The sequence below is a fragment of the Ornithodoros turicata genome, chromosome 7 (assembly GCF_037126465.1).
Source record: "Ornithodoros turicata isolate Travis chromosome 7, ASM3712646v1, whole genome shotgun sequence".
Taxonomy (NCBI): domain Eukaryota; kingdom Metazoa; phylum Arthropoda; class Arachnida; order Ixodida; family Argasidae; genus Ornithodoros; species Ornithodoros turicata.
The window spans coordinates 30,862,692-30,879,762 of NC_088207.1; the positions used below are offsets into that span (position 1 = coordinate 30,862,692).

Below are 17,071 nucleotides of genomic sequence, written 5' to 3' on the forward strand. Positions count from 1 at the left end.
TGTGTCTTCTGCTTAGAAAGTCAGTATGCGATGACTGCTGTGGTGAGGAAGGGGGAGCGCTGTAAGAGGCTGAACAACGCTGTCGTCGGAGGAGGTACGACGGAGGGGTTGAGTGCGGAGTGTACCTGTGACCGCGCTTGATCCGGATCAAGAGGGTCTCGGGGAATGTTTGTTGACTTTCGCTTCAGTTGTAGTTTAGGTTTAGTGCTATGTGGGACTGGATGGAAGTCCTATAATTCTCTATTGTGTAACATGCGTATCTTGCTTTATCTTATTAGGGAAGGACACAGGACTGTAGAGCAGTTCCTGATTATATATTGTTTTTGGGACGTGAGCAGTGTGGAATAGACCCGAGGGAGGAGTAATGTAGCGAAAAACGTCTTTCCCTTGTCAGATCGGCATGGTTGCAAAAGCTGTGTCGTAAAATGACAGCGAGATAGATTGCGTGGTCGGATTTATCAGGAAAACGCGGGGTGGGTCCCTGTAGTCAAAGGTCGAGTATATTCTTGCATGAACGAAAGACATCCAAACGGTATTAGCTTATCATCTGTAGTACTCTAGTACTTACTCATCCTACTGGATGATTTTTGGGTAATTCGTTCATTTAAATATCCAGTGCGGACCACAGACAAAAGTGAAGATCCCTGACGTTTTTTTTTTTTTATTATTATTATTCGTGAGACACCATGTAGAACCGTGAGGTCAATCACTTCACGTAAAGGGTTCTACTCTCGAAACGAGCAAGTCGACTTACCTCAACTTTAATGACTACGTTTCCGAAATCTAAAAAGAGAACCTTAGTCCCTTTCATCCATGCAAGGTTCGAAAACTACAAAGCCCAGTGGAATGGACTTTGTAACTTACATGCACGTGCCCTCAAAAATCAACTATCAGCTGTCCGTTAAGGTACAGGTTGTAAAATGGAAGCACTAGTGCGTAACCGCAGAACACAAATGAACGCAAGGACGAAAGACGACCTCATTTCCGAAGCACCACCGTGCCTAGTGCGGCGCGACAATTCCACCAAAATTAAACGACCATGAATTGCGCGGCGCCAACGACGCGACAAAAATACTCGCGCAATTTCGCGGAGACAACACCCAAACACCCGTCCTGCTCTCTATATGGGCCTCCTGGGCACCAAATTTGTCGCAATAGTCCGTCTCGTATCGCTTCCCACCCGTGTAATGCGTAAATGTCACGGAAGGCAGGGGAACAACGAAACCGAAACCGGAAACAGGCAGTAAAACACGGAATGCTTCGCTCGAAAGGAACACGTGGCGACTGGGAAGATACAGACGACGTTTGTTGGAAGTAAAATGTTCGGGAGGGCAAGCAGGAGGACGGAAGCTCCCTGAAACGCGGTTCTTGCAATCAGCGAAGCATGCAGAGAGTGAAACTGCGCGAGATTTCACTGGGACTTCCGATTCCGTCGTATGCCCGATGAACGAAGTTGTTCGCGAGCTCGGGTATTCAGAATAGTTTTTCGGTCGTTCTAGTAAGAAACTGGGCGCAACTGGCATTCCTGTGGAGCATTCGAGATACTGCTTAAAATAATAATACTAATAATAATGGTGCCGTGATGGTGGATAGTACTTCTACAAAAAATTAAGCAGTCTCTTTTGATGATGATGGCGATGGCGCCACTTAGCCTGAGACCGGCCGAGCGATTATGTAAGAGCACATTGCCAGTAAGTTGTAAAGAGATGCAAGTGGACGTTGTGTAGTCGTGCGATGAAAACGCGGCGGGACAATTCCGCGACACTTTCACAACATCAAAAGCTCTGTCGAGTCTGTCTATACTTCTTCAGAGCGCCATCCGGCGCGAAGCGAAAGTGCCAGTTGGTGTGATAGCGATTTTGGACAGGCCGATATGCGGTGAAGGGTTCTGTGAATTTCGAACTAAACCTACGCGCTAAAGGAAACCTGCGTATAGGCGAAAGATGGCGAATATGAAGTTCAGTTGCTGTCCCCGCATCAGTCAGCTAAACGTTACGTGCAATCTGAAAACAGACCTTCACCGCCTAACACGCCCAAGCTTAGCCAACCACTATCCCTAATACATCCTTTTCTCGACTTATTTGTCGAAAATGGGTGGCCTACGCCTTTTTCTGGCACTTATGCCGTTACGTTAATTGTCACCGAAGGACGTACGTCCCTCACTTTTTCATACATCAGAAGTGATAACCGAACTGTGTAATTGCGGCCTTCACCATGTTATGCGGTGAAGTTATGTTTCAGGTGCGAACAGTCTTTTCCCCTGACCCTAACCTCCATCTGCCGCCGATGAACCATCACACGAGGACTTAACCCTCGCAACGATAAATAGGCCGACCATCATCAGTCGAAGGATTCCTGCAGCGTGATGCCTTTACGAGTGGAGAAATATCACCAGCGCCGCCATTTGGCGGAGCTGCCTGTGCCTTCATCGCGAAGTGACGGAAGTGGTGGGCATGGATCACGATAAGAAAACCCAGGAACGCTTCATCTCCCAGCACCGGTGGGCTTTCATTTGAGGGGAGCCTGCATCGAATGCCAGTCACGCGTAGCCATGTAAAGAAATACACGAAGGTCTCTTGTGGTGCAATCTGTGTGGGTTGAGTCGTGCTACAAGGCAGAATCGGAGGATATACGTATAGGTTGCACTGTATATTTTGGGCAGGCTCCGGGGGGGACTCTCACGAGGCAGTTCACATCATCATTGCCACAAAGACATCTTTGTTGCGACACGAGAACTTACCAATGTAACAGATATGCGTAAAGATATTACAAGTAACGACGAATAATAAATGCCGCCGTCATCCTGTACTCTACTGAATCGAGTCGGGGTTGCTATCGAGCATGCTTTGCCACCAGGTACTCATCTCTCTATGCTATGCGTGCTACGTTAAAGGTACTGTAAAGCAGCACCGATCAAATGCCATTTAGTGTGGCTATTCGATAGTCCAAGCCACCAGGACAAAAACTGTGCAAGTTTCATTCCAATCGACGGCGCAGTTAATTACAAAATTACAATTAAAGATTACGGGCAACACTGTACTAGGTATTCGAAATGAATCCGTACTTCTGACACATGCGGCGGCAACCACATTGCATGCGTATAACACTGGGCCCGACATAACAATCCACCGTAAAATCCGCCCCTGCAATCCACACAACGCAAATTCACGGTTAGCAAAAACAGGGGTTAACAGGTTAAACTGTTAACAGGGGTTTCAGAATGCATAGGTAAACAGGAAAACTAATAATATGGTTACTAAAATAACGTTCCGATGTCATAGTGTGTAATACCAATTTGCAGTGTTGCCCGCTGTACAGGGGGTTGTTTGACACCAGGCGTCGCACCTCTCCACTACGCCGCATCGTTCATGGCAAATTAAAAATATTTATAGCGCGTTGTCGGTCGTATGGTTCCGCATATGGTATTTAGAAGCAACAAAGTCTCTAGTCACATCACCGGCATATCATGCTTGTCTACTGCCTTTACAGTACCTTTAAGAATGCTTTCAGTTCCTATTGTAGTGGATCTTCCCTCCTTGTTTCACCAACTCAACGACGGCATCTGTTGTTGTTGTTGTTCTCCATTGACCCGTAACACGACGATTGTGTTATGCCTCGCGGCATTATAGGATTTTACAAATGTATGGGCGGTCCCATTGAGAGGTTCTGAGGGGTGTCGTGCTCCCTTATTGGATGCACCAAAAAGGCATCACTTCCTTTTTTCTTTTACATACCCCATAACACCCCGATCTATTATTATTATTATTACTATTCTTATTTGTTCTATACTTGAAAGATGACGGGTACGAGCAAAAGAGGAAGTAGGAGAAGCAGGACCAGAAAAAAAAGGCGCACATTTCCGGATGTCGGTTACGAAACAATGAAATAAATCAATCACACGCCCATGTTCGTGCATTGTTCCATTCCAGAAGGCCTGCCAAATGAACACGGCGTCGGCGAAAGAACGTACCTTTTTTAGCCGTGTAATTGAGCGCATGCAAGAGGAGAGTTTATTATTTCGATAAACTGACCTCAACCTTGTTTACTAAATTGATTCACAGTTACGATATCGAGTCATCTGAGCAAAGCGTACCGGTGTACAAATACAACTTGCTAGTAACTGTAGGTGGAAGCAAAATCCCCAGGTAGGCAGGTACCGTTATTTCGAAGAGAGACCATTCTACTGCATGCGTCCCCGGTAGGACGACAGTCTCTCTTCGAAATATCAGCAGCTTCCGACTAACTTCATCCCTGGTTTTTCCCCTTTCATTGCATGATATGGGTGTACCTCGAAATAAAGGGATCGAAATCCCCGTTGCAAAATAAATTACTGTAAATAAATGTTATCTGACTATAAAATGCAGGGCCGCGCGCGGGAAACAACCAACAGCGAACTTAAACTAACCTGAACACAGAAATGCAAATACCGAACTTGGACTAACCAAACGACAAACTAACCAACATGCTGCTTCGTCGTGGCTGCCCTACTAAGCCTAACGGCCGCTAAAATTTGGCTTTCGTTCGCTAAAACGACTTGGACAGACATCGAAAACCTGTGAATTTGACTGGTTAAATGGTGATGTCGTATTCTGAAAAGACGGCATATCATCTTACGAAGCAATCGAGCATTCTCCTTAATTTTCCTTGCTTCGAGAACGGGAATTCCGAGATCGGGACTAGGAATATCGAGGTCCTTCCCATGATATAGTTAACACGTCAGGGAACAACGAAAAGTGAAAGACTCAGCTATATCAGGTAAAGTTAGATTGTTGCAAACACCTCACGCCAGGGGATGCCAATATTTCGAACAGAGATTTTTACTGTGTAGTAAAAATCTCTGTTCGAAATATACCATACCATGCCATACCATAATGTACATTATGGTATGGTAGAGACTATTGCAGAATGAATGGGAGCCGATGGGCTCGAATGCTGCCACCGGCTGTGCTCTGTGAGGTTTTCCATGGATTTTCCAGCAGACGACACATGTCGGCAGAGTTACCCTTGAAGTCTGCCCAGGACGGACACTAACCGCCCTGTCTCCCGCTCCATCCTTGTACGCCGCTCATAACCCCAGTTGCTTCGCGGCGCTAACATACGGAATTTAGAAAAGGGAGAGTGTGCGTGATAGGAAAGGACAAGCTTTCTCTCTCACTCTCTCTCTCTCCTTTCGGCATCCTGAATGCATATCGCTGCTCACGAATTTCCTTCTGACCTGCCCTACACCAGACGGGGCCCCGGTAGTCTGCAACATATTAGGTTCGTTGTCACTTCACTCGAAAGCGTCCGCATTTGAATTTCTCTATTCACCCGGTACCGTCTGCAGAATCTTCTGGTCGCTTTGCCTCGCCTTCATCCAACTGCGCCAACCATTCCAGCTGTGGATAAAAATGGGCAACGATTCACTCACGGCAGGGAGGATGAAAAGGGGTTTCCTCCCTCTCAAATTGTCCCGTCACGAAGCATTTCTTCTGCTGGGCGCCGCTTCACAAGCAGACGAAAGCGATTTTTCTCTCAACATGGCGCTGGCAATGATATTGTGCGTTCCTTTGCCGACTTCTTCCCCTTTCTGCAGCCGTTTAATCTACCGGAAGAAGACGTTCTTCTGTCAAAGCACGTGTATATCTAACGACCTAAGCATTCCTTCTTTTACTTATGTATTTTCGTTATTCTTATAGAAGTCCGTATTATCGTGTTTCCGGACTAGTAGCCGTCATTCGTCATGTTTTGTGACTCCGCCGACGGTCCTCTTGTTTTCGCTGGGACAGCATCTGCAGAGAAAAGGGGGCGCTGCCATGCATGAGAAGGACGCTCCGCATCGTCGATGATGATCGCAATGGGGGCACCGCCGAGAGCGAAGCATCTGAATTTGTTTGCAAAGCAGGAAGGGCATATTTCCTTTACAGAAATAAGTGAACCGCAACGCATATGTACGTATCATATACGCATGTTACGTTTGTATCGTGGCATTGAGTTCCGTGACCTGTTATTGAACTGCCAAATTCACACACACACATACACACACACACCGCTTAAAAACATATAGGGGGTGTGGTGGTGATGTTGCGTTCGCTCGCCGAAGTTGACATGAGTTTGGTGAGCAACGCAACACAAAAAGCACATGCTCCGATTTTTACCTTTATATCGAGGGGCGTACACTTTTTTTGTAACGCTCACAAAAAAGGCGTGCGCCCCCTTGTTCTCAGAAAATCAGGTGACACAGAGCTATCATTCTGAATGTTCGCTTGCTTCGAAGGTGCTATGTGAAGAAGCTATGTTTTTAAGATGTAAAAAATAAGCTTTGATTACTTTATTAAGCGGTAAAGGACCATATTTAATATTCTAGCTAACACTTAGGCCTTCTACTATTGATTATTACGGTGAAGCTGAGAGAGCAGTATATCCTATTTATCCATTTTATTTTTCCTAATTAAATCAAATCAAATCAGTCATTTTGTCTTTCGTTTGAGTTCGCTATTATGCATCTCTGTACGATTCCCAATACTGTCTCCAAATCTGTTCAAGGCCATGGTATCTTGCACCGGTTATGTTTCTTTCCCTTTCACCTCTGTCCTTCGCATAACGCGATATTGTCAACACACGGCGTGCACATTACGCGCAGCAACGGCTATAAAACTCCACGAAAAGAGTATTACACCATTAACGCGCACCAACTGAGCTATCCTATACAGGGTTTTCCCGAGAGAAAGTACGGTGTTTGTTCCGCTCCGTAAAACATAGCGCACGAACTGCAGACGCCGAAACTTTAGTCAACGATCTATGGAGTGCTTAAAAATCATATGCATTTTTTCAGCTTCCAGGTTCGTTTCCTGCAGCAATATGAATTATGAGTAATTAAATACAGCTCCTTCCTATATACATTGTTCAATACACTATCCCGACATTTTCTTGAGGTCCCGGGAATCAATGACTCTTCATTTTAATTCTAGAAAGCACGTTTGCTGCAAGTGTAACAAGAGTGCATGTTACTATGCCTCGAAATTGTAATAACGCGGCAAAATAAATATCGCGACAAGGCTTCAAGTTTTACGAAACTATGCACACCGGCATACGCACGAGGCTTAGCAGGCGGTATAGGCAATTGGAAATTTTATTGAGACAGCGTTCTTTTATTATTATTATTTTAACGATTTATCGAGAGAGAACTGGAACAAGTAGCGTGCTTTAAAAAAAAGCGCATAATTCGTCTTCAAACGTACTGTTTACAGACACCATACTTTGCCTTGGCTAATTCGTGTTTGCTAATTCGTCTTGGCTAATTCGTCATCTTGGCTAATTCGTCTTCAAACGTAATGTTTAGCTCAGAAATACTCTTTTTATCAATTTCACCTTCATTACAGACCCCATACCTTTCCTTGGCTAATTCATCAATTTGGCTAATTAGTTTTCAAACGTACTGTTTAGGTCAAAAATACTCTTTCTTTATCGATGTCACTTTGATTACAGACCCCGTACTTTACCTTGGATAACCCATGCCTTGATTTCGTGATGGGCAGCAGTAGCGCTTCAAATGTACGTTCCCCAATAACAAAAATACTGCATATGGGGAAAAATAGCTCCGCACGTAAAGCTTGTCTCGAGGGAAATTTATGTAAATACTTTTAAACACCTGTATCGCAGAAACAAGAAAAACGGCACTTTCGATATCGTTTGCTTTCGGATGATGAGATGTTATTCTCCGGCCATTAGGCAAAAATAACAGTCAAGGAACAGCGGCAGAACGAACGCATGAATGACGATCGCAGTAGCGGTTCCACGTGAAAGAAATGAAAGGACGCCATTGAATTCGGTTCCCGTTTCCTTTCCCCCTCCCCCCTCCTCCACCAAACTTAACGGGGATCAAACGGGAATCGTTTATCATTTCCTCCGTCTTTGAAACTTCTGCGCCGAGCGAATGTTTGCCAATTTCGTGACAGAAGCACTCTCTTATGTATCTGGAGCTAACAAGAAAATGCTTCGAGTCCTTTCAACGAAGAATATTTCTTCGAACCCGATTTCTTAATCGAGAAAAACGCCTAAGTCGACGTAAACCCAGACAAAACTTAACTTTCAGTGGGCATATCGAAAGCAATCGAAGGATTATACGCGTCAAAAGAGAATGGAGATAGTGAACATCCTATGATCATAGGATAGGATAGGATAGGATAAGCAAGGACATACGTGCTGAAATAATCTTTTAAATCATTCAGTGCTTTCACACATCAAGCGTCATGGAACAGCTGGTCGCATTTTTCCTTTTTTTTTTTTTCTTTCTACTTCTATTCTATTGTAGGATAGGATAGAATGACCAGATATAATCAGGGTGTCTACCAAATTGTAGCCTTCAAATTCACTTTTATTCCGCATGCTCTACTCAATGGTTTAACAGCGTTGAACAGTGTGTTCGCAAAACACCCATGTGAAATAATGTTTCAACTTGAATACATCCCCATGAAACCATATGTTTTCAGTAGAATACGCACTTTGAAACGGTGCATTTTGTAGAATACACCATTTAGCGGGAAGTTTTACGAAACAACATTCTGTATTACGCGCGTATGTATCTGTATTTAGGGCCACGACGCTGTGCGCCATAGAAAAAGGGATTTCCGCCTAAAAGGTGACAAAAAATTTACTCCGCAATGTGAGACAAGTTTCTTTGTGCCTGTCACTGAAGTTCCGACACACTAAATGACATGGACACTTTATGTTCACTGTAAGTTTGTCCCTCAGTGTCTATTTACTATTTACTCTGTGACGTAACCTGTTTCTTCTATTCTGTGTCTCTCCCATATAATCTCTCCATTTTCGCTCCGTATACAGACTTATTGGTGATATAGATTGCTCAGAGGAACATACTGCCCTGTCTTCAACGCGTATTCTTGAAATCTGCTGGCTTCGCTCTTCTTCATCCTTTGTTGGTTGCTCTCTAGAATTGGTCATCAAGCACACAGTGTTTAATAAAACCATTCGTCCCACTACACTCTTAGAAAAAAGGGTGGAGTAGTTACACCTTTTAGGAGGTAATAGTTGTCGCACATGTTACGCCTAACAGGTTGCAAAGTTCTACCTGCCACCTCACTCTCAAAACATATGGTGGTGGTGGTTGTGAAAGGGCTCGCCGTTGTCGGCCTCACAGAGGTGGGCAACGTCACGACTGACGCCCTGGGGGAATGTGCGTCCTGGGCCGACTTCTAGGAAAACTGTGCCGACATATGTCTGAAAGCGTCTGAGGAAAATCCAGGAAAACCCCCAGGCAGCACAGCCGGCACCGGGATTCGAAGACGGGTACCTTCCTCTCAGAACAGAACTTCACCGCATAGCGCGTCGTCCGCCAGCCATAGCCACGATGGACAGGGGGAGCGATGGGGGTGTACTCCCCTTTGCAGCAACTTCGATATATGGTCAAATTCGAATTCCTTTTACACCCTTTTACACCCTTTATCAGACGCTATATTGACCCGTGTCTTCCCATTTCGCCTATTCCCATTTTGCCTAATGCTTCTCAGCAGATTATGTCGCCATCCCTTAGCAGGTTCACCGACCTCGAACTGCAGGGGGTCCCATTTGGCCTAATGTATGCTGCAGACAGTCCCACTTCGCCTACTAATCTGTGTTACGTAAGAAAGAAGGCGGTCCTCTGGCATGCTGCCAAAAGACAATTTCGGATCTTCATATAACTTTACATACAACCTTGTTGGTTTCACTGAAGCATGAGGTCTGTATTTATAATTCATATTACACTAGGGTTTCTTCCCTCATCTGTTGGTTCACAAATATAGTCTGTGCAAGAGTGAAAACATAGTTTTTATTTACATTTTTTTTAAATTAAAAGGGCAGCTTTGTTTTCTGCACTTCAAAATTCTTCCAAATTTGCAGCTCTACTCAATATGCATTAGATGTCCCACGGCATCGAGGTACGACATCCTGTTCGCCATTCTGAATTATTGACTGCTCAATGACATTCTTAAGTAGCATCACAACTTTTTATTAATTCCAACGCTACGCCGGCTTTTTCAACTGACCCTAAGTGATTTGGGAGAAATTCACAGCACACCCTGGAGGAGACTAGAATTTGTACGACACCGACCAGAAAAGGAATTCCTGTCGGAAAATATTTCCGTGTATAACTCCCACCGTTAGATAATGCGCAGGCCCTCTTCAGAGCACCTTTTTACCGAATAACGCGCGCGTTATACACCGGAAAATACGGTAGTTCGTTTGAGCGTGGGTTAAAGGCGTCTCGCTCGGTGATGCCGTGCTAACTGGGAGGCGGTGGGTTCGAATCCTACCACCGGTTGTGCTGTCTGAGGTTTTCCCTGGGTTTTCCGACGACTTTCGAGACGAATACCGGCGCAGTTCCCCCTAAAGTCTGCCCAAGACGCATATTAACCCCCTATCCCCCCACTCCTTCCTGCTGTCCTCTCTCCATCTGTTCGCATCTGTACGTCGCTCATAGCCACCTCTCATCTCCACATAGCCACATCTCGCTCATAGCCACCTCGCCGTCGCTCATAGCTTCGCGGCGCTAACACGAAAGAAAAAAAAAAGAGTTAAATTAAACACGACTATAGTGACACCAGTTTCCATATTTAACATCGCTCAGGTGACACTGAACATGTCTCGAAGCCTTGTTTCATTCGTCATGCTGTCCATCAGGAGTCACTATGTAAAATGTTTGTAAAATGTTTGTTATATTTGTACATTATATTTACACCTTATATTTGCAAATGTAAAGGGTCTTTGTTTCGGACGACGTAAGGTAGTTGTCCGACGAGCACATTCATTTCTTGCACACGTCATCATCGGGTCGGAGCGTGTAAGTAACGCCCACTTGCCGACAGTCCCGTTTTGCCTAATGAGATTGCACGGCAGTCCCATTTCGCCTAACGGCTGTTACCCCTCCCGCCTCTTTAATCCGATAATCCGGGTTAGGCAAAATGGGAATAGGCGAAATGGGATGTAACCATATTGACCTAGGTGGCAACTTTGGTAGTTACCACCTTTTCACACCCCTTTTTCTTAGAGTGTCCAGCACGACGTAAATTGAAATGACAGCAATGGAGTGCAAACAGGGGCAGTACGTCGGCACACAATAGGGGGACCTTCGATTTGCCCGAACAACAAACGCACCTTAGAACAGAGTGACGTTTCCCGGCCTCCATTCGATTACACTTTGTTTGCTCAAAGTATTCACTCGAAAGCCTTCAAAGCACGACAAGAGCATGACGCCCGTCACGCCTTCAACTAACAACGTCATGAACGTCTCTCTGCGCCGATGGAGCACCGAGCGGATTCGGGAAACACAGAAAATATCCACTTTTTAAACGGAGGCAGAAAATATAGGGAGATAGTGGGCGCGTTACGAACAGCCTTTCGCAGGCAACGCAACATCGCACGGTGCCTTCACGAGCAGTAAAAGCATTAAGCGAGTGCCAAAACGCCTATTCGACAAAAGTACCGACATCAAAGTCGACGAAGAGAAGGGGCAGGCAGGAACTGAAGTTCACCATACGAGTTAAGAAAGAGGGAAAGCAAAAAAAAAGGACGGGAAAGCTGAACGAGAGCACACACACACACACGAAAAAGAGAAAACGGATAAAAAGTGAAAGCGTGCTAAACGACTTTAGCCGCCTCGCGACGTTCTTCTGGGAGGTCGTACATTCTTACACCACGCTACAAACAAACAGCAGCAAACAAATGAAGGCAAACCGCCAAGCCCAAAAGTACATATAGCGGAAGATGTACAAACGCAGACAACTCTGGGAACGTACACACGTCGTGATGGGTTGAGCCGGTTGTGGCTTTAGCCGAAGGGAGGAAAGATTCGGCCACCGGTGAGACCACACCGGAACACATACACAAACACAGCCAGGGTGGACAAGGCTTTCCTGTGCCGGCGGACAGAAGGTCGATAGCGTAAGATAAAAGAAAAAAAAAATCGTATATATGGCGTGGAGAGGTTTTCCTTGTAATGGACGAACACACAGGAGATGGTATAAAGTACTATTGGAGAATATTAGGCGCCCTTCGGAAACAACTATAATAAGAATATGAGTCAACGACGCAGCCACTGCTTCCGGTAAACTGTCGTTGCTGATTATGACCCAAGCAGCAGAATGTACTGAAAGTCGAATGCAATAGGGGTGGACGGTATGTGTCTTATCAATGTTCTTTAGTTGCACGAGCCTGTTCAAGGCCTTCCACCTACCCGTCCACCCCTATTGCACTCGACTTTCAGTACATTGTGCTGCTTGGGGAGTATCCTCTTGTGTCTCTCCTATCTTATCGTGTTTGATGCAACGCTACTTTACTTTAAATAACCGAAACACATCACTTCGTGCATGTGCACGGCTTTGCAAATGGTATCAGATAGCTTCCATGGCTAGTTAAGCACCCCCTTGCCACGTCTGGCTAAACAATACAACTTGCTTATCACGAAGGAAAGAAAAAGGAAAGGCTCATCATGGTGCACATCTCCCGTTTCACATACTCGTCTCACAGGCAGAAACCGCAACTGGCGAGGAGTTATTTCGAAATAAAGTGCCTTCTACAAAAAAATGATTGACCACAGAGTACGCCCTTCCTGGTATCCGCTCTCCATCCACGAGATGTGCTATTCGGCCGGGAGATTTAGGGGAACCATTGACGGAAGGAAAACACTCATAGATCAACCGATTCTCGGGAACTCTGCGTGTTGAAGCAACCGTTCGAAATTTACGACGCTTGAAGATGCATCTTTGTATGCTGTTATCGACTCCAACGGAAGTGGTCATTTGGGCTATCTGTACAGCCTGTTCGTGCTCCATCCAGAGGTGGGACTCTGTTGAACAGGTAACGGCGAAACGGACGTACAATGTTTGTGTGCATCTGGGGAAATGTGGACGCTCGATCGCTGAGGGTTTAGTAGTAGTGGAAGAATATCGGGTGGTTTTTGGTTCTGTGGTACTCGAATACACTATATGCCTTTAGGCATTTGGAGTCGAATTAGTCATTTTAGTTGTTTGTTTGTAGTCACTCAGTCGAACGCAGTACTTTTAGTCATTTTGGGGTGTAGATGCGTTGCCAGAACAGTTACTCCATTTCCGGACTAAACGCACGTAAGTTCATGGGAAGTTTCCAATGCTGGGAAGTAAATCTCAGGGCCAGGTGAGTAAAAGAGGCAGTAATTGCAACCTAAGGAACTAAACGTGCAGTACAAACGTTGTATGCCCCTCTCAACAACCAGGCGATACCAACAACAGGGAAGGGAAGGTCGTTCCCCCGTGTGTTTGTATATGAATATCTTTTTCGTCACAATATTCTATTAGGCTTATGTTATTCGGTTATCTTTTCACAATACCCCCTGAAATCGGCCCAGGACGCATACTAAACCGCCTCTCCCCCTCCTTCCTGCTGTCCTCTCTCCATCCGTCCACATCTGTTCACCGCTCATAACCACAGTTGCTTCGCGGAGCTAACACGGAATATTCTTTTTATATTTCTTTATCGTATACTTCCGAACGTTCAAGCACTCGTCAGCACCAACGCTGCAACGACTTTATTCTGGGTCATTTATTTAGTCATTAATGCCTGAAATGAACTTTATATGAAGATAAGATGGGTGACATTTCCCAATGTCAGTCATACGCGGAGGATCACTTCTTCAACTCGTTCGTTGTATGTTACACAAAATAAATATAAACTTCCTGAAGAGATTACATCTGCGACCAAGTACAAAACGTTTATAAACTGAAAGTACAGTGCCACCACTACTCGGAGCGAAGGCCTATGCATGCACGGATACCTGATATACACGAGTTCTCCAAGCACTTCACTACGTTAACTGCCCCAGCCGCAACAAACGGCTCCCTCGATGTAAGCACGAAGGCCACGCTACCAAGATGCCGAGTTTCAATGGGCTCTGTACCATAGCTATGCCTGCGCGCGTGCTCCATTCATTTCCGCATTCTCTTTGAGCTCTCCCTCTGGATTGCGTACAAACACAGCCAGCCATCCCCTTTTCGCGGGGGACTAATTTTCAAGCTGCCAGTCATTGACGCTTGTTGGGTGAAGTATTAAAAGTTGGCGTGTTAGGACCGTAATTGATGCAAAGAGAGCTGGCATTAGAAAACGCCGTTGTTGATCTCGCGATAGGCGGCATGCTGGGTACGAGACAATTTTCTACTAACTTTGTTCACGTTGTCCCAGCTAATATGAACCAAGAACTGAAAAAAAAACAAAAAAAACGAGGACGCGGCACTAAACGGGAATGAAACCAACAGCAATCGTATATCGCAGTCGTCGGTATTTTGTTCATTGCGTCTAATTTATTAATTAGATCGAATTCATTAGCTTCCTTTTAAAATATCGGTGCAAGGGTCTAATAGTCAATTGGAAGGCAATGGAAAGGCAAGTGTCTTGGGAGACACCCCGCCGAAGTTTGATGTTTTTTGGCGCAATAACATCAGAGCCCGGCCGAAGTACCCCCAACGAAGTATGTTGGGGGCACTGGGGCGTACGGGGTGCGCAAAGTACGTTTCTGAGAAACTGCTAAGTGTAGCTCGTAAGTGGTCACGGCAAGCGCGTATCGCACAAAAGAAGGAAATATTGATTGTGTTTCTGTCATTAACTTTGTCATTACTGAGCCCTTTCATTACCAGTTTTGAATATGCCGTGACACATGAACAAACATCTCATGTAATCTCAAAAGCCTGAATTGAGGAACTATGGACATAAAAGTGCACTGTACGAGTGATTTCTACAAGAAGGCAAAGAAGAAAATGCGATGGCAACTTGGATGGTAAAAAAAAAAAAAAAAAACTACACAACTTCATGTTAGGCGTCGCGCGTGGTTGTCGACTCTTTTGCTGTAACATTTTCTTTCGTAAGCTCCGGACTCGGTGAACAGACCCTTATTCGGGCCTTTCACTTGCTTTACCACGAAGTCCCGGCAGTGGGTCCTTATCACAATCTTGAAACGCCTCGGAAGAAACGCTCTGCGCACTGAAAAAGCTCACCTGAGTGGATGTTGACTCTGTGGCACGATGAGATATTTATGTCAAACAGGTGCTCGCGAGTAAAAATAGGAGGCTCACCCAACGTAAGCGCAACTTAAAAGAAGACTTCTATCCGCTGCGTCGTCAGAGGGATGCTCTCGAATGCGTGACCGTTACAACAAACTGTTTGTGACGATGTAACATTGTACTAGGCTCACGTAGAATCATTTGTTTTATTGCTCGGATGCAATGACATCGCGTCGCAGAACATCGCCACCAATTTTAGCGTCCTCCAATATCTGACGCCAGTTGGCTGAGGAGTGAGCAATGTAAATAAATGGACGACAAAGACAAGCAAACGACAAAAATATGTATGTACGGTATATCAGCCAAGCATATTCGCCTATAGTGCTCCGAATGTCTGCACCCGCCATCAATTTCTTGGTATAGAACAAGTTGCTCCGCACCGTTTTCTACGAAGGACGAAAAAACGTGATGCCATCTGCTGACATTTCACAGGTGGGCAAAAGTAATCCTCGCACAGATTATATTGTGACGTCATTTATACGTGCATGCCAGCATTCGGCTTTGTCAGAAATGAGATAAACAAGAAGTACAGCGGCATGTCATCAAAGGCAGAGACAATAGCTTCTGCCTCTTGCAATTTCATGACTGACAAACGTTAGTGTTTACACACAAAATTGCCTCCGGTTCTCGAGGTAATCCCAAGGACCATTCTTAGTCAAGATGCATAGTCACGGTCAAATATTCAAAACCGCTGTCTGACAAAGTGTTGCCTGTGATGACAAGCAGACTAGTGCTTCAACGTGTCTAAGGTCATGGAGAGCATTAAGACTCGCATTTATCTAAAAAAGAGTGGGGTGTGCAGACGTATCTACCACTTGCGTGTGAACCGCGGCCGGAATGTCATTTAGTGCGATGAAATTCTCAAGGCAATTGGGGAGGAGACACATTGTGTGGCTTAATTAATGGCCCCGCAGTAGCCAGCAAAACGTCTAATCCACCTAACCGCATGTTTCTTGCTACTGTCATTATTAGTTCGAGAGAATTCAACCAGCAACCAGCCGATTTTCGGCTCAACATATTGTTACGGTTCCGACTTTTTGGTGTTTTTATTTGGCAAAATCGGGAGGCGTCCACTGGAGCCCGAAGTTTCTGGAGAATTTTGATTTTTTTCGGAGGGTTCTACGAAAGGTATCACCGAAAACGTAAAAACAATTTCCCGAAATTGCTCCGGCAAACACTGTCGGACCACTGTAAAACGAAAACACGCCTCAACATAAAATAAATTCAGATCCACGAAGAAGTTGGCTTGTGTAATCCAAGGGACTCCGGGCTCGAACGTCCAATGAAAGTTTTGAATGAATGTACACCACGGTTGAAGACTAAATCATTGACAGAAAGTTGCATGTTTCGTCAACACCCACGCGTTGACGCAGACCATCCAACGCTCAGTATTCCGAGAAATGAATTTTGCCCCCCCTCCTCCCCAAGCCACGCAGGGGATCCCTTGTCCCTTGTGTGCCCCTCAGCCTCAACTGAAAGAACGAACTCGAAGCATCATCCGATTGTGCTTACTCAACGCCCCCTGTGAGCGATGTGCCACTCACTCGTAAAAAGCCAAAAGCAGACGACGTGAGCATGGAGTGTGATACTTACGGAGATGTGAAGATGCTGATACCAATGTCCACAGCGATGCAAACAGCAAGAAGTAATCACCGAGCTGAATCCATCGAACTGGCGGTCGTATCACCGCCGTGAGAGCCATAGCACGCCGCAGCACACATGCACGCACAACACACACGGAAAGAAGCAAAGTGACGCGCGGTACCGCCGCTTCCCACCAACAAACTGAACGAACCCAACACGACGACGCCACAGGGGGCGGTGGCTGCCGCTTCCAGTGGCGCTGCCGGCGGAGCTGATGTTCGCCTTCCAATGCGAATTTCTCTCGCTCGCGCTTTTCGGATCCGTTCTGAAATAACGCCATGTGAAGTGGAAGAAGCAAAGGGTGCTGATGATTTTTCGAGAGTTTAACGGTTCGCTCGGTATCTGAAGTGCAGAAGCATTTT

General features: G+C 45.5%; 1 protein-coding gene across 3 annotated transcripts in view; it reads right to left on the reverse strand.

Annotated features, from left to right (window-relative positions):
• Positions 1-16,850, reverse strand: part of LOC135400793 (protein eva-1 homolog C-like) — a 173,976-nt gene extending 157,126 nt beyond the window's left edge. For 2 of the 3 annotated variants that reach the window (XM_064632711.1, XM_064632710.1), the window contains exon 1: positions 16,659-16,850. In XM_064632711.1, the coding sequence (XP_064488781.1) occupies positions 16,659-16,767 (109 nt within the window). In that variant the 5' untranslated portion in view covers positions 16,768-16,850. The remainder of the gene's footprint in view (positions 1-16,658) is intronic. The other variant, XM_064632713.1, reaches the window with a different exon arrangement.
• Between the last annotated feature and the right edge of the window lie 221 nt (positions 16,851-17,071).